Source organism: Gigantopelta aegis, chromosome 7 (genome assembly GCF_016097555.1).
Source record: "Gigantopelta aegis isolate Gae_Host chromosome 7, Gae_host_genome, whole genome shotgun sequence".
Classification (NCBI taxonomy): domain Eukaryota; kingdom Metazoa; phylum Mollusca; class Gastropoda; order Neomphalida; family Peltospiridae; genus Gigantopelta; species Gigantopelta aegis.
The window spans coordinates 35043498-35062481 of NC_054705.1; the positions used below are offsets into that span (position 1 = coordinate 35043498).

Genomic DNA, 18984 nt, shown 5'->3' on the forward strand with positions numbered 1-18984 from the left:
ATGTTTGACATCCAGTAGCCAAGAAATAATAAATCAACATGCTTTAGTGGTGTCATCTAAACAAAACAAACTTTAATTGTAATGGAAATATTGAACACAAATCTATTTAAATAACTGTAAGATTACTCATCTGGGTTGTGTGTTTTTTTACGAATATTGTCTTGGAACAATGTTGAATCTATGCTATTTTTCACACAAATTATGCAAGACTGAATTTACCAAGGATCCGATCTTTAACGAGATCTTATGTGATCAAACGTTGTGCAGACAACTTCAAATGGATATTTTAATCTCTGTCGCTTGGTGTATATATTTTATTTGTGGTATTTATTTGGTGTGGATTGCGGTAAATAAGGCTTATGAAAAGGACACAACAAAGACTAAAGGAAAATAAGACAATGGAAAAAAGAAAGGAAGAAAAAAAATCAGTTTTGTTTCTGTATCTTGTTTTCATTATAAACATGTATTTATCTTTGTCTGTATATAATTATGCCTTGAGTTGTGACACTGACAAAAAGGTAACTTGCAAAAAAGAAAGTGTACATATTTATAGAACAGAGATATAGTTATTAAATATAATTATTTATGATGGTATTTGATTTAAGGACATTGTTTAAAGCTGTTTGTTGTAGGCAGAGCCGGTTTATCCTAGTAGCACATGTAGCACGTGCTACGGTCCCCGCGCTTTTGAGGTCTCCACGGTGATGTGTACATTTATTTTCCCCAGGTAATTTGTTCCCCTTCTCCCCAAGGGGGTTGCAAAATATATATATAGGGAAGGGGGCCCCACTGTTATTTGTGCTACAGGCCCCGCGGATCCTTAAACCGGCTCTGCTTGTAAGCCCTGTAGTCTTATGGTGTTACCTTCCAGGAGCCTAATTATCTAAACTCTTGCGATTTCGCAGTACGATGCAAACAGATTTACAAAGCTATCTGAGCTGTCTGTCTACGAGAGTGGGTTAGTTGTTAGTTGTTAGTGAGAGAGAAGGTATGTAGTTGTCTCACACCTACCCATTGAGTCGTTAAAACATCGCTCTGGTGAGAGCCGGTACCGGGCTGCGAACCCTGTACCTACCAGCCTTATGTCCGATGGCTTAAATGTTTTAGAACTATCATTTGATTGGTGAGCTGTATGACTCTTTGAATGTAGCCAATCGGAACAGAAATGACGTACGGGGAGGCATGTCTTCAGCCATTTGATTGGTCAACGTTGAATATTGTAATTAACTTGAACAAGTATTACAGGCTACAACTTACGATGATGAAACGCTTTGGAATGTTGTGTTTTGTGCGTATATTTTTTGTTCCTTTTATTTTTGATTGGATTAAAAGAAAACTAGATTCCAGTATATGTTATCACCGTAGAAAAAACTCATCAAGATATTGTCATAGAATGACCATATATATGAAATAACATTAACAATGTACTATGCCAAAATATTTTTTTTTACTATATATATTTTAGTTCATTCAAACACACATTGGGCACAGTTTTTAACTTAGTCTCAATTGACATGAACAAAAGGATGTATATTTTTATGATGCAGTTAAAAAAAAATCACATGCATGATATTGTTACTATATAATATATGCCCCCATTTTAGTGTGCTGATAACTGTTAAATATGCGTTTTAGGTCAGAAGAGTTTATTGATGTTGGTTTTTTTTAGATTATATTTTTATATACTCTTCAAAAAAAGTAGGGGAACTCTAATAAGAATTTACAATTGCCAAAATTGTAAGGTATATTAGCTGTGGGGAATGGTTATATGATAATAGTGAATTAACTGGGCAAACATTACAACCAGTAGTTCAGTATTACAGTAGGTTTTATGACCACCAAAGATCTTGAAGGACGACTGGGGTCAGAAGTAAAATTTGAAAGTTGGGTTTTTTTTATCAGTAAATCGCAAATTCAAACAATAAAAATGACTAAAAATAATAACAACTGTATGATCAACAGAATGAAAAAGATTGACAGAAATAAAGTTCCACAATGATTAATCGACCTTCCTGGAAATTTTCAAAATCGAGAATGGCACCCCACGCACGTGCAAACTATGGAATGTGTTTCGGTGTGTTGATAAACAGACCTGAACGTTCTTTACTAGGATGTCTGTGGTCAAAACGTATATTCGGTCTAATAGTTGATATTAACATTAATATTTCAGGTTCCCCTACGTTTTATTGAAGAGTATAGTTACACGTTAATGTCAAGTACCGTAAACATTCCAAAATTATGTACCTGTAAAAGAGGAGGATATACAATTGGTGGTTTTAAATGTGTTGTGCCAAAAGACGACGGCGTTACGGTTTTGTAATGTCCGAGATCATGCATGGTTTAACGCTGTACATTAAAGGGACTGTCGTGAGTTTGCGATCACTGTAACATATTTCCAAATAATAAATCCTTTTTTCCCGGTCGTCCTAATGTCTGTAGTAGCTGAGATTTCATTTTACTTCCTAATATAATATTTTGGATAACTTGTGTTCAATCCTTTTCTATACACTAAACGCCAGGAGAAATTCCTGATTGCCGTTAACATAGCAACCGATGAAATCGTAAAGTTTGTACACACACACACACACACACTGTGCAGGGCTTCTAGGATTTTTACAAAATCCACTAGCCATGGGATCAGTGATTTTAAACATTTACTAGCCATAATTAAACATTCACTAGCCCTACTTTACTTAATACAATTTTACTAATAGTAATAATCGGATATGTTACCTGAAGAGAGAGAGAGATAGAGATTAAAACACTAAGATTGGGGAGTTGGGATGGGGGCAGGATATTCATATTTATCAAATAGTCTTAAATGCAGCATTTAACAACTTTTTTTCACTAGCCATCGGACATGGTAATAGTAGTTATATAGTAGCCCAACATTGAATATCACTAGCCATGGGAGTGGGGCTACCATAATGTAGAAGCCCGCGCGCGCGCGTGCACACACACACACACACACACACACACACACACACAATGTACATATATAAATAAATATATATATGTTTCAATTAATTAAAAACAAAAAAATCGTACGAGTTTGGGCTACTACAAACATTAGGATAACAAGAAACACATTGTGGTAATATATTATTTATATACAGACACTAATATTTTAAACAAGAAAATATATTTAATATATACTTTTAGTTGCTAAATATGCTCTCGCTGTTACTCGAAAACGTGTTACAACGGCAGCAAGCTCAGGATAGTTCCTTTAAACAGACTGTCCTGTGTTCGTTTCCATTGTAAGGAGTTTCCGAGTTTTAGAGCCTTCCAGATGATGACATCCACTGACCCCTGTGTGTAGATAGAAATGACTGTTCCGTGTACATAGTAGACGGCACACGATACGAGTGTTTCGTACGAGAATAGCCAGGGATTTATCCAAGGTATTTCGCCAGGAACGAAAAGTTTTATTTAACGACGCACTCAACACATTTTATTTACGGTTATATGGCGTCAGACATATGGTTAAGGACCAAACAGATACTGACAGAGGAAACCCGCTGTCGCCACTTCATGGGCTACTCTTTTCGATTAGCAGCAAGGGATCTAGCTTTTATATGCACCATCCCACAGACAGGATAGTACATACCACGGCCTTTGTTACACCAGTTGTGGAGCACTGGTCCCATGTCTAATGGAATTGGGAACATTAGTGCGAGTAAATCATACTTGGTATCATAAGTTTTCAGGTCACTGAATGATGCAGTATACCACTGTTAAATTAATTTATTGCAACAGATATAATTAAATACATGCATATATTAGGAATTTCCAGTGCCACTTTTTTTTGGAAGAGCCTTATGATCGGACCACAGAACGCCTGGAGAAATTCCTGATAGCCGTTAACATAGCAACCGACGAAATCGTAATGTTTGTCTTGTGCAGTCGGCTATTGTCGTGGCTATTATCGTACGAGGGACTCGTATCGTGTGGCGAAGCCTTTAGTCGCATATTCCACATGTCTGTAATCCGTAATGCATAGACGCATGCGCACTTGCGTACGCAGACACCTAAATGGAATCTAATCAACTCACTTGCATAAAGTGATCGTTACGGATTATGCGTTGCGGATTACGTTTAATTGCATTTCAATTTATTTTTGTGCTTATATCCAATTAAGGTTCAAGCACGCTGTCCTGGGCACACACCTCAGCTATCTGGGCTGTCTGTCCGGGACAGTGGGTTAGTTGTTAGTTGGCTAGTGAGAGAGAGAGAAAAGAGGGTGTAGTGGTCTTACACCTACCCACTGAGTCGTTAAAACCGTGAGCCGGTACCGTGATGCGAACCCAGTAGGCCTACCTACCAGCCTTATGTCCGATGACCTAACCACGACACCACCGAGGCCGGTGCGGATTACGTATACGGTATGCTCACACGGTTTACAGACAAATGGAATTTGCTCCTAATACGCTTAAGCTATTTTGCTATCATGTGCGCATGCAATGGAAACAAATTTGCTCATGCTCGTTCTACATATCATATCGACTTTCTGTCGCTAACAGTATTTGTATATATTTTATCTGTTTTTCATGTTGTTTTGTTTCTTGTGTTGCTTGTATTTCTAGAGTATTAAGACATAGCAATTTTGTAAAATTACTATTTTTGTTAAATGCAGTATTCGTAAGCACTGATGACTCGCTGTGTATATATAGCATGTGGGTATGTGCGGGGGGTGGGGGTGGGGGCTGATGTCTTATTTCTATTTTTACGTACCTGGGATGTCCTATATCATAATATGCTGTTTATATGTGTATAATACAGTACGTATTGAACATCTGACAACGAAATAGCATACGTATGGTCTAGCTTTGTAGCCTACAATAAGGATAAAGTAAACTTTTGTATTGTTTAACGACACCACTAGAGCACATTGATTTATTATTCATCAGCTGTTGGATGTCAAACATACGGTCATTTTGACACAGTCATAGAGAAGAAACCCGCTACATTTGTTCCCATTAGTAGCAAAGGATCTTTTATATGCACCATCCCACAGACAGGATAGCACATACAACGGCCTTCAGTCGTGCGCTTTACCACTGGACTACGTCCCGCCCATAATAAGGATAAGACAAGGAACCACTCTAGCTACTATTTACTTTGTATAAGGTGGTGACTAGATCTTTAATATAAAACATTATATTAGTCGCTAGATAAGACAAGGAACCACTCTAGCTACTGTTTACTTTGTATAAGGTGGTGACTAGATCGTTAATATAAAACATTATATTAGTCGCTAGATAAGACAAGGAACCACTCTAGCTACTGTTTACTTTGTATAAGGTGGTGACTAGATCTTTAATATAAAACATTATGTTTAGTCGCTAGATAAGACAAGGAACCACTCTAGCTACTGTTTACTTTGTATAAGGTGGTGACTAGATCTTTAATATAAAACATTATATTAGTCCCTAGATAAGACAAGGAAACACTCTAGCTACTGTTTACTTTGTATAAGGTGGTGACTAGATCTTTAATATAAAACATTATATTAGTCGCTAGATAAGACAAGGAAACACTCTAGCTACTGTTTACTTTGTATAAGGTGGTGACTAGATCTTTAATATAAAACATTATATTAGTCGCTAGATAAGACAAGGAACCACTCTAGCTACTGTTTACTTTGTATAAGGTGGTGACTAGATCTTTAATATAAAACATTATATTAGTCGCTAGATAAGACAAGGAAACACTCTAGCTACTGTTTACTTTGTATAAGGTGGCGACTAGATCTTTAATATAAAACATTATATTAGTCGCTAGATAAACTTACAGTACAGAAAATAGTTTTCACGGTGCATGTCCGACTATTTTTCTCAGTTGTTTCCCATAATTCCATCTTGTTTTCTGTTTTTCTTTTTTTTTTCCCCGAGGTGTGTGTATAATTTATTTATTTATTTATTTATTATTTGTTATTATTATTATTTATTTTTGAAAAATAATTAATTAAAAAATATACAAAAATTGGGGAGTGGGGGTAGGGATAAAAAATATATATCTAAATTAAAAAAAAATTAAATTTATTATTATTATTATTATTATTATTATTTATTTTGTGTGTGTGTGTGTGTGTGTGGGTGTGTGTTGCTGTTGCTGTTGTTTTAAATCGCACTGCTTTCTCGCCTTTAACGTTAACTATGTATTTTCTTCCTGCTGTATTAGCTACTCGTCAACGTCTTTTACTGTAAATTTCCCAGTCCTTGTCCCTGCAACAAATGCGATTTAAGATCATTATTTTAACGGGCGCGTATGAACGCTATATATGTCTAGTGTAGGGAATGGGGCATACGCTATGGTGGGGTTGGGAAGGGTGTACTTTTACACATTTTTAAAATTTACAAAAAATAAATTATGTGTTTGGGCCTCAATAGAGGAAGGCACATTCAAAGCGTACATGCTCCTTAAAGAGTCGTCATTGTTGTATATTATATACAGTTGTATATATACCATTTATATTGTATTTTATTTTATGTGTCATCCATTATTTACTTGGTTGTTTTTCTTTGTTTTAATCAGTTGCTGTTTTTAACCTTGTATCTTGCCTATTGTTTCAGAAGGTTTTTTTTTTTTTTTTTTTTTTTTAAAGAAATACTGCTTTGTTTTATTTTGTTTATTTAGAATTTAATCTCAGTACTGTATCTGCTGTTTTAACTACAGATCGCCAGAATATAATAAACAATCTCAATTTTTTATGGTGCTGTTCGTCTTATTATTCCCCTACCGGTCCAACCGGGGAGGGGGTGGGGACTATAGATTTTATCTCCGTCCTTCTGTATGTCTTGTTTGTCTGTCTGTCCCATATAATATTATAGTTTTCCAGATTTTTATTATTATTATTTTTTTCAATGCCTTGAGATATTGAGCTGATATTTTGTGTATCAGTACTGTTACAGATAAAAGTTAGACTTTTATAGCGATTTACTCATTTCTGACAGAGTTATGGCCCTTGAACTTAGGAGATACAAACATTTGTTTTCCCGGATGTTTTTTTTTTTCCAACCACAATGCCTCCAAATTTTGAGCGAAAATTTTGTGTATAGCTTTATCGTGCACTGTTACAGATCAAATTCGACTTTCGTGGCGATGTACTCAATTCTGACAGATTTATGACCCTTGAACTTAAGAGATACAAAAATTAGGTGTTTTTTTTGTTTTTTTTACAATAACTCCAAATATTGAGCGGAAATTTGGTGTATACCTTTATCATGTTGTGTTACAGATTCTGTTACAGGAGTGTGTGTGTGTGGGGGGGGGGGGGAGGAGGCAAATATAAATCTAGCGGAGCCGTTTGTTTGCATAATCCCCTGGACATCCGATGTGAATAGCCTAATATTGCACCGTAAAAATAGTTTTCGCTTCGTTCGACCCCCCACCCCACCCCCAGCCTACATCTCTGATAGACGTCGAAGCGGGAAGGAGAGCTTTTTGCAAGGGTGGACACAACCTTGAAGATTATATCGCTAGTCTCAGTTCAGTGAATCAATTAAACCGTTCTTTGGAGTTTCAAGAGACCAGCCTTAAGTTCAGCCAGCGAACGTTTCGTTAACGTTCGCAAACTATTTTGTTTGGTTTCCGATGTGGCCAATTGCTTTAACGCGAAGCGGATAAACCAGTCTAGCGGATGTTTTTCTACTCGGTCTGGCTGAACGCAGCCCAGGTGTCGCCCCGATAAATGCTTTAGAAAGCAACAACATAAAATAAAACCTATACGTTGTTCTCTCTATTTTCTTATTACAAAACCATCATGTGTAATATGTTAACACTAATAAACATTTCACTCTCTCTCTCTCTCTCTCTCTCTCTCTCTCTCTCTCTCTGAGGAATTCGATGTCTTTCCTACTCTATACTTATTGATGTCGCTCATTGACACTGTAACATTTATAAATGTTCATCTCATTGCATGTTAAAAAAATAAATACAAGTACTAAATTTTTATTTAATATATATATATATATTTTTTTTTTTCAAAGTGTAAAGGTAATAGTTACAAATGTCACATTTCACTGATAAAACCAATGCTGTATTACTTTGGAACTTTTCTAGTGTATAAATTCTTCCAAATTATATCAAGTAGATCTCAAAGATACAACCTCAAAGTTGCAAGTTTATATTTCGCTACTTTTATATTATAATTTACTGGTAACAAATAACTACAAATTAATCGTTAGCACATACATTCTTTGCATAATTAACTCAGATTGACACATTTAAATCACTTGGACATGTGTCACAGTTCTGTTCTGTTCTATTCAGTATTGAGTTCCAAAACAATCGGCTATCTGTTCTTCCGGGGCTTTTTTTTTTTTTTTTTTTGACAAATAAAGTTCAGACAAGTGTTAAGTTCCAAAACAATCAGCTTTCTGTTATTTCGTTTTTCGACAAATAAAGTTCAAATACTCAAATAAGTATTGAGTTCCAAAAGAACCAGCTATCTGTTTTTTTTGTTTTTTTGACAAATAAAGTTCAGACAAATGTTAAATTCCAGAACAACTAACTTTCTGTTGTTGCGTTTTTCGAAAAATAAACGTTCAGACAAGTGACGAGCTGAAGAATGACGCAGCCAGGCATAGCCAGCCCCCTGTTATCCTTACCAGATAACGGTAGAGAATGCCCGGGGACTACACGGGATTTATACTAAAAGCCGCTCCCCCTGCTCGTAAAGCGTAGTAAACGACTTTGCAGCAGTTGACGTCCAGAAGCGTGTAAGTCCCGCCGTTGATCCAGTTGAACCACCAGTCCTCGATCGCTTGCTCGTCCAGGTGAAGGCCGTCTAGATCAATGACCTTGGTAGGTGGTCCTCCTTCCAACCTTACGTCATCAGCCAGAGTGTCTTGGCCATACCCGGTACTTATGCCTGCGCCAAGTTTGTTACCTATCTTCCCAGAGTTTTTGTTGTCAGACAGTTTCAAGGAGGCGTGGCCAATACGACCAGATACCGGATCCGGATACCAGATGTAGCTGCGCATGTCTTACAGATCTGAAATATATACATACATATACATATACACACACACACACACACACACACACACACACACACACATATATATATATATATATATATATATATATATATATATATATATATATATATATATATATATATATATATGATATGGGTCATTCTACAGAAAGCATGACTTTTCAAAATACAAATTCAAGATAAAACAATTAAAAGATATAATTTTTTATTGTTAACTTTTGGAAACTAGATGAACAAAGAAACATAAAAATACATCTGGCATCGCAGAACTGTAATCGGCCTGCACGTGCAGCCACATGTTGCTCAATGAACACGTTCTTTATGTCATTGGTGTTACCGGACAAGTGGAATAGTTCAGCAGTGTGATCCAACTGGTTTATAATGATCAAGAGCACATGAATGTGGTATTTCGATATCCTTAATAACATACATGGAATAGCTTTAGAATTAAACACTATCCAATGTGCATTTCCACGCGAATATTCTATATGCGACTTAAATTATATACTGTGGCAGTTTTAATTATTTAAAAATATGGAGTCCTTCAAAATAAATTTCATCAAAGTCATAAAGGTAGAAGGTATGCTTTCCTAAATAAACAATTTAATTTTTTTTTTTTTTTAGAAATGACAGCAAAAATATTCTTAGCGTAACATCAATGACAAACAAGTAACACCAATGACATTCAAGACGGTATCCTTGAAACATTAAATAATTCTTGAAACAATGAATGAATAAATGAATGAATATTTAACGACACCCCAGCACAAAAATACACATCGGCTATTGGGTGTCACAAATGGTAAGTATATGAAAATATTATTTATATATATTTATGTAAAACCACAATGTAAGGAGCTGTTGGGGGAAAGTACAATATAATACATAAAATCAAGATAAGTATATTTTAAAACTTTATAGAAATTTCAAAGTGTTTTAAAAACTTTACAATTAATTCTGAATGGAATTTAAAAGATTCCAAAACATTTCTGTTGCGAAATATATCATTTCTCGTCAGCTTGAGATGATCACACTCCACCAAAATGTGGCGCACAGTCAGTGCACACTGACAATGTTCACACTGAGGAGGATGATCCTTCGTCAAAATAAATGAATATTCTTAAAACTACCACTACTTGTTAGCAAAAGTATGTAATTAATATTTCCTTAAATGTTTTTTTTTCTTCAGACGACAACTGTTAAATGCCTATTAGAATAATTGTGTTTTTCTGTATTGATAAAAAAATACTAAATTAAGACACAGAATTTTAATTTGGTTTAAATATTAAATTAAAGATTTATTAATTCATTAATTTATGTAGTTATTTTCGTGCTTATATTAAGGCTCAAAATCTATTTTACTCTATACTTGTATTCCCAATAACGAGTAAAAAGTTGTATTCCTACTTTTGCTTTTACGTAAGCGCTGCAAAACTCTACGTTAAATGTTTTCAGAAAACGAGACGCCTTATACGTGATGTCATTCTAATGTTTTCAGTACATACACTATACAGCAAAATCAAACAAATTATGTCACTATTCAAGAAATAAATCATACATACTGCGTCGTTATTCAAAAGAGTTACCTCTTTCCTTTTAACTAAAACGATATTTTACTGCAGGATTTTCAATATTTAATTTTATTTTTATTTTTAAATAGCCTTTATTGGAAATGAAAACATACGTAATGTAATTTTCCGATATTTTACTACAACTTGGTAATACATTTTCGGTATGATTTTAACTTTTCTTTAACAGAAAAGGTTAGATCAAGTAGTTTCCAACTGTGTTTAGCATTTGGAAAAACAACATTTCCGCGCATGCGCGATTCGACATTTAACATTTAAAAAAACAACTACATGATAAAAAAATATATTTCTGAACTATGCACAGTGGACGAACATTTAGTTTAATATTTATTTTAAAAAACCCCACCAAACAGTTTGTCCAGCGTTCCGGTCCGGTCCGCGTTTTACCAACACCCATAGCTAAAACTTGATGTCAATACAGATAGGCATTACGTTTATACCAGTAAATAGATTGTAAAATATCAATTTTGTAATGAGTTGATTCTTAAATAATAGAATTTATACAATTATTTACAATTGTTACGAATGGATTATTTGTCTTCTATTCACTACAGTCAGACACAAAAATGTAGCATACCTTTTGCAGATCGAATATATAATAACTGAAAACACATTCTAACAATAGGGGGCTTAAAAGTCATAAACAATAAATGATTTGGCCTTGTTGATCTGGCACGTATGAGGTCATGTGACACGCACCGAATTTTAATCATCTTCTTCCATTATAAGTCAATTTCTACGAGTTTAGTGGCCCGATATCGGTAATTTCAAGAAATAAACAAAAACGACTCTTAGTCGGTTCCACAGGGAACACCTCTTTTTATACTATGAAATTTACTACATATTATTTACTTCTGAGCCGATTGTTTTGTAAATTGAACATAAAAATAGTATTTTCGTTTTATTTCCATACACTTTTATTTGTCTTCTTACGTCAACTCAAACTGAAATTATTAACAAAAAACCCTTTAGTAGAAGGATGGGACGGAGTATAGTAAACTTATATGACAGGAAGTACCAATGACAAATACGTGCATAATTAATTCATGCTCTCTAAAAAACCCCTGAAAAGTACATGTTGTAGCAGACATACGATGTCTATAATAATATACAAAAGTTTCTTAAAATTATTCACCATTACATAAATACGATTGTAACACCAATGACAGTGAATAAACATACTTTTATATTTTGACAACACATTCATGACATTTAAAGAAAACTATTCACAACTGTTCATATGTCTGATAGTTTTGACAAATAGGTTTGACGACTGATATCTATCGATGGAATGTTTCATCCATAGAGCATTTAGTTTCTTTTGTTTTCTCATAAGTATATACAGTAACACCAATGACATAAAACTCCAGGGACAAGCATATATTGCCCACCATCTTTTGAATACTGAAAATATTTACAAGATTCCTTCTTTAGTGAGTAAGTCAGCCATCAGTACGTATTACATTAAAGGTTTTCAGTGTTAAGTCTTCTGTTATAAATTTTAACAGTGCATGTTATGTATAGTGTTATGCCAGGGACAGGTAACACCAATGACATTTTACACTAATCTCGAATAAAATATCTATCAAAGCTGATTACCAGAGAGAAAAAATGCCATGACAAGATGATATTATTAATAAGGTATCGTTAAAGACAATAAATTTAGTTTTCTATATATAAAGAAAAAAGATATTGTGCTGGAAAACAAAAGTGACACTTTCTGTAGAATGACCCATATATATATATATATATATATATATATATATATATATATATGAAAGCATAGGCGTACGGGCTCTCATTTTTTTAAGGGAACAGGTTGGATTTTTCCCGAATTAAACGAAAATGCCCGAATCTGGATAACATTTATTCATATTAGCATTACTACCAAACAACTATATAGGGTTGCAAACGAATCACTACGCATTTTTAGATGGATTACGACTAATTGTGAGGGTAGAATGATGGAAACTGTCTCAGGTTAGCACATTTTTCACGAATATTTGTATCATTTAAGCCCGAATTTGAGGTTTTGTTCCAGCACTAGGGGGTAGTTGCCACCCTCCCCTGCTCCCCCCGTCTCGTACACTTATGTAGAAAATAGACTTATCATATTTCTCAATGAAGTTTACACAAGCAATATAGTCCATGAGCCAGACCTGAAAGTTTTGGAAGAAGAGGCTAATTTCTGATATTTGCCGCTTTATAAACAAAATTACCGATTTTGAAAAATGGCCGCCATTTTTATATTTAGCTAGGCTTCTGAAATGGCCATCACATATGTTCATACAGTTTAGACATCAGGCGAACTGAAAACCATAGTGATTTTTAATCCCATTTTTGGTAGTCAAATTGTGCCTGGCTTAAAGGTTACTACTATAAACGTACGAATTGCAGTCTTAACAAAAGTATTCAAACATGTATTTAAAGTTAAATTAGTCACTAACTTGTAACTATAATAATTGACCTGGATATTTGTCGGTTTATGAAAAGACTCAATTAAAATAACAATGTGGATGCTTTTTGCATGACGGAATTACTATACAGAAGTGCAAAATGTCATGACACGCTATGCATCCAGTTATACACCCGTCGATAATCTGATCACAGGTCATGATATTTTAAAAATATGTTTCGATTCCCTGGTCTAATTACAAGGGAAGCGTAGTTTGCTTACAAGAACACGGATGTAAGGTCGTAAGATCGAATCTCGTCGGCTCGGTGGTTAAAATTTTTAAAATTTAAATAAATTTGTTTTGTTTAACGATACCGCTATGATTTATTATTTGACGGCTATTGGATGTCAAACATATGGTCATTTTGACACAGTCATAGAGAGGAAACCGGCTACATTTTTCCATTAGTAGCAAGGGATCTTTTATATGCACTATCCCACAGACAGGATATCGCATACCACAGGCCTTTGATATACCAGTCGTGGTGCACTGGCTGGCACGAGAAATAACCCAATGGGCCCACCGACGGGGACCGATCCCAAACTGAAAGCGCATAAAGCGAACGCTTTTACCACTGGGCTACGTCCCTCACCTTCCCACCAAGGCATGAATGAATGAATGTTTAAGGATACCCTACCACACAAGTACATAATGGGAGTCAAATAAAAATAAATATATGCAGGGCTTCTAGATTATTGTAGCCCCACTTCCATGTCTAGTGATATTCAATGCTGGGCTAGTAAATATCTAATATCGCTAGGCCCGACGGCTAGTGAAAAAAAGATAGTCAAATGTTGTAATTAAACTCTTTAGGTGACATATCCATTTTTACTATTATTTAGTAAAATTGTATTAACTTAAAGTAAAGTAGGGCTAGTGAATTTTTAATCGTGGCTAGTACATTGTTTAAATCACTGATCCCATGGCTAGTGGATTTGATAAACATTCTAGACGCCCTGATATATGAATATGATTAAATTAAAAATCACACTGATATAACTATGTAAAAATAAAAATAAAAACAGATTTGGGGGTAAAACAACAATACAATACGAAGGAAATGTTTTATTTAACGACACACTCAACACATTTTATTTACGGTTATATAGCGTCAGACATATGGTTAAGGACCACATAGATATAGAGAAAGGAAATCCACTGTTACACCTTTGTTACACCAGTTGAAATGAGAAATAGCCCAATAGGGGCACCGACAGGGATCGATCCTAAACCGAGCGCTCTACCACTGGGCTACATCCCGCCCCCAATACAATACGAATGTCAAGGTAAATTTATTTTAATTTGTTTGTATAAAAATAAAGATGTTTTAAAAATTAATTCTGGTGGAATTCTGTTACCAAATATAGGCATAGCTGACATAGTTGTTTACGGAAAGTATTCCAGGTGTGTCATGATATCTTTCCCACCACAGTGTAATGCATTACATAACTGCGTTGTTACTATTGATCATAGAATATGTATAAGTCTTGGAAAGTTAATTCTGCTAAAGGTATTCAAGACAAAGAGAATATTATGAGTGGCGGTTGGATTTATCTTACAGTGAGTTGTAAAACAAAATGTCATTCCATCACAGTGGTGTAGCAGGCAATGTCCCCCCCCCCCCCTCCCCCCAATCAAACCTTTTACTATTAAATTTTATAAAATCATACTTACATTCATTCATACATACATACATATATACATACATACATACATACATACATATATACATAGTGTTGGGTGCCCCCCCCCCCACCCACCTCCGCCACCCAATAGTGGGTTGGCCCCTACCCAGTAATGGGTTGCCGACCCAATATAAAATTCTGGCTACGCCAGAGGTCCATTACAATGTTTACAGAGCTTTTACGCATAATTTTATTCAGACAAATCATAACATATTTTAAAAAATTCCAGTCTATAAATACTCTTTGTAATAAATGCTAGGATTGGTCCGAGTAATACCATGTGACTGAAAGAACCGACGTTCATAACTGCGTGACTATCAATTGTGCATTATTTTCGTCAATGCTTTGGCACTGTCACTGACCCTAACCCTAACTATTTATGATAAGTATTTATAATATTCTTTGCACGTGACAGTGCCAAAGGAAAGTCCTACCAACAAAAGAGATCGTTTCAGCTTTCAAAAAAATTAAGCTGAACAAAATGACTGTTTATACGTTAGTTGTTAATATTAAATTAGCAAATGCTATTTATTGTTTACAATTGTATGAAAGAATGTGAGAATTCCCCCATCCGGCTACTGCGGGAAACACCCAAACCTCAGAATGGGGATTCCCCTTACTACGTGTATTACTATAGTAATTTCCTGAAGAAAGATTTTGATTGTTATTTCAAATTATTTTATACGATAAGATAACATACGATAACATACGATAAGATAAAACTTATTTTGCACATAAACTTTCCACATACGGAACTGGATGCAAAACACGTATGTTATTTACAACATATTTGTCTATATATATATATATATATATATATATTTGTACATACATGGCACAGACGAACAGGGTACTAAACTAATAGTAATAGTATACTAATTATTGGTTAATACATGTGTAATCATAAACAAACAGAATCTTGGTTTTGCTTAATAAATATAATAAATTTATGCAAAGACATTTTGCGCCGCATCCAGTTTATATTAGCTTTAATTACGTTAATCAGTCAGTGAACTTTGGCCGTTAATTTATAGAAAACTGAATGCATCATTTTTTATTTATCACATTTGTAATTACCAACAAATATGCTATTCAACAGAAAAGATTATTACTTACTGTACTATAGATTAGTCCGTAGACCTAACTTCTGTTATTATAGGAAACAACACCCTGTGTAATTCCATCACGCTGGAATTTATGAAACGTAGTCCCATGACCCGGAAATATTTTTTTCCCCAGGAATTGGAAATTTTTGACAAACAGCAATAACAGCCAGTGATGCATGCTGGGCTTTTAGTTTAAATCAGTGACACAATATCCAAATGTTTCGCATTCAGGTAAATACCTGTGTTATCTCTGTAACCCCCACCCCCAGCGAAACAAACAAATTGACCTCTCTCTCTCTCCTCTCTCCCTCTCTCCCCCTCTCTTCTCTTCTCTCTCTCAATTACATATTACAAAATTCACACATATTCTCTCTCTCTCTCTCTCTCTCTCTCTCTCTCTCTCTCTCTCTCTCTCTCTCTCTCTCTCTCATCCTTTCTGTGTGAGTGGTAAAGCGCTCTCTCCCTCTCTCTCCCTCTCTCTCTCCTCTCTCTCCCCCGTCTGGCTTAGCTCCCCTCCCCGTCTTCCTCTCCCCCGTCTCTCTCCCCCGTCCTCTCTCTCTCCTCTCTCTCTCTCTCTCTCTCTCTCTCTCTCTCTCTCTCTCTGTAAGTGGTAAAGCGCGCTCGCTCTCTCCCCCCCCCCCCCCGCCTCTCTCTCTCTGCGGAATTAAAGGTCTCTTCTACTCTATACTTATTGATGTCGCTCGTTGACACTATAACATTTATAAATACATGGTATTCATCTCATTGCATGTTAAAAAAATTAATACAAATACTAAATTTTTATTTAATATATATATATATTTTTTTTTCAAAGTGTAAAGGTAATAGTTACAAATGTCACATTTCACTGATAAAACCAATGCTGTATTACTTTGGAACTTTTTTTTTTAGTGTATAAATTCTTCCAAATTATATCAAGTAGATCTCAAAGATACAACCTCAAAGTTGCAAGTTTATATTTCGCTATTTTTATATTATAATTTATTGGTAACAAATAACTACAAATTAATCGTTAGCACATACATTCTTTGCATAATTAACTCAAATTGACACATTTAAATTTCTTGGACATGTGTCACAGTTCTGTTCTGTTCTATTCAGTATTGAGTTCCAAAACAATCATCTATCTGTTCTCCCGCAGTTTTTTTTTTTTCACAAATAAAGTTCAGACAAGTGTTAAGTTCCAAAACAACCAGTTTTCTGTTATTCCGTTTTTCGACAAATAAAGTTCAAATACTCAAATAAGTATTGAGTTCCAAAAGAACCAGCTATCTGTTCTTCCGCAGGTTTTTTGACAAATAAAATTCAGACAAGTTTTAAATTCCACAACAGCTAACTTTCTGTTGTTTCGACAAATAAAGTTCATACAAGTGACGAGTTTCAGAACAACTATTTTTTCTGTTGTTCCGTTTTTCGACAATAAAAGTTCAGACAATTTGCGTTTTTCGACAAATAAAAGTTCAGATAGGTGTTACGTTCCAGAACAACTAACTTAGACAGTGACAAGTGACGAGTTTCTGAACAACTACCTTTCTGTTGTTCCGTTTTTCGACAAATAAAAGTTCAGACAAGTGTTACGCTCCAGAACAACTAACTTTCTGTTGTTGCGTTTTTCGACAAATAAAGTTCAGATCGGTATCGAGTTGATGAATGACGCAGCGAGGCTTATCCAGCCCTCTGTTATCCGTATCAGATAACGGTAGAGAATGACCGGGGACCACATGACATTTGGACTAAAAGTAGCCCCCCCTGCTCGTAAAGCGTCGTACACAACCTTGCAGCAGTTGGGGCCCAGAAGCATGCAAGCTCCGCCGTTGATCCAGTCGATCCGCCATTTCTCAATCGCTTCCTCGTCCAGATTAAGGCTATTTAGATCAATGACCTTGTCAGGATGTCCTCCTTCCGACTCTATGTCATCAGCCAGAGTGTCTTGGCCATACCCGGTGATGTACCTGCCGCTGGACAATTCCAGGGAGGCACGGCCAGTGCGACCAGCTGCTGGAAACCAGATGTTGACGTGCATGTCTTACAGATCTGAAATATATGTACAATGTATATAGAAATTCATAGGAGTACTGGCTCACATTTTTATAATGTTAAATCACTGATCACATGGCTAGTGGATTTTATAAGAATTCTAGAAGCCCTTAATATGAATATGATTAAATTAAAAATCACACTGATATAACTTTGTAAAAATAAAACTAAAAACAGTGTAAAGAGTTGTGGGTAAAACAACAATACAATACGAAGGAAATGTTTTATTTAACGACGCACTCAACACATTTTATTTACGGTTATATAGCGTCAGACATATGGTTAAGGACCACATAGATATAAAGAAAGGAAACCCGCTGTCGCCACTGCATAGGCTACTCTTTTTCGATTAGCAACAAGGGATCTTTTATATGCACCATCCCACAGACAGGATAGTACATACCACGGCCTTTGTTACACCAGTTGTGGAGCACTAGTTTGAACAAGAAATAGCCCAATAGGGCCACCGACAGAGATCGATCCTAAACCGACCGCGCATCAAGCGAGCGCTCTACCACTGGGCTACATCCCGCCCCCAATACAATACGAATGTCAAGGTAAGTTTATTTTAATTTGTTTGTATAAAAATTAAGATGTTTTAAAAATTAATTCTGGTGGAATTCTGTTACCAAATATAGGCATAGCGTGCATAGTAGTTTACGGAAAGTATTCCAGGTGTGTTATGGTATCGTTCCCGCCGCAGTGTAATACATTATTAACTTTTATCCGAGTACAGAGGCGGATCTAGGGAGGGTGGGGTGGGGGTGGGGGTGGGGGAATGCGTCCAAACAGCGGAATTCCGTAAGTTCAGAGGCGGATCTAAGGGGGGGGGGGGCTATTTATACGTTAGTTGTTAATATTAAATTAGCAAATGCTATTTATTGTTTACAATTGTATGAAAGAATGTGAGGAATTCCCCCTTCCGGCTACTGACGGAAATACCCGAACCTCAGAATGGGAATTCCCCTTACTCCGTGTTATTACTATAGTCATTTCCTGAAGAAAGATTTTGATTGTTATTTCAAAGTATTTTATACAAGATAACATACGATAACATACGATAAGATAAACCTTATTGTGCACATAAACATTCCATATATAGAACTG

The 18984-nt window shown here is 35.4% G+C and overlaps 1 protein-coding gene and 1 long non-coding RNA gene across 4 annotated transcripts in view; both read right to left on the reverse strand.

Annotated features, from left to right (window-relative positions):
* Nucleotides 1-7960: 7960 nt before the first annotated feature.
* On the reverse strand, nt 7961-16087 carry LOC121376995. The gene is made up of 2 exons (XR_005958567.1): nt 15851-16087; nt 7961-8998 (listed from the first exon to the last, which is right to left on the reverse strand). It is a non-coding gene; the product is annotated as an uncharacterized LOC121376995 (long non-coding RNA).
* A 1257-nt stretch (nt 16088-17344) lies between these two features.
* Nucleotides 17345-18984, reverse strand: part of LOC121376994 — a 3167-nt gene continuing 1527 nt past the window's right edge. For all 3 annotated transcript variants that reach the window (XM_041504825.1, XM_041504823.1, XM_041504824.1), the window contains exon 2: nt 17345-17874. In XM_041504825.1, coding sequence (XP_041360759.1) covers nt 17468-17863 — 396 coding nt within the window. In that variant the 5' untranslated portion in view covers nt 17864-17874 and the 3' untranslated portion in view covers nt 17345-17467. The remainder of the gene's footprint in view (nt 17875-18984) is intronic.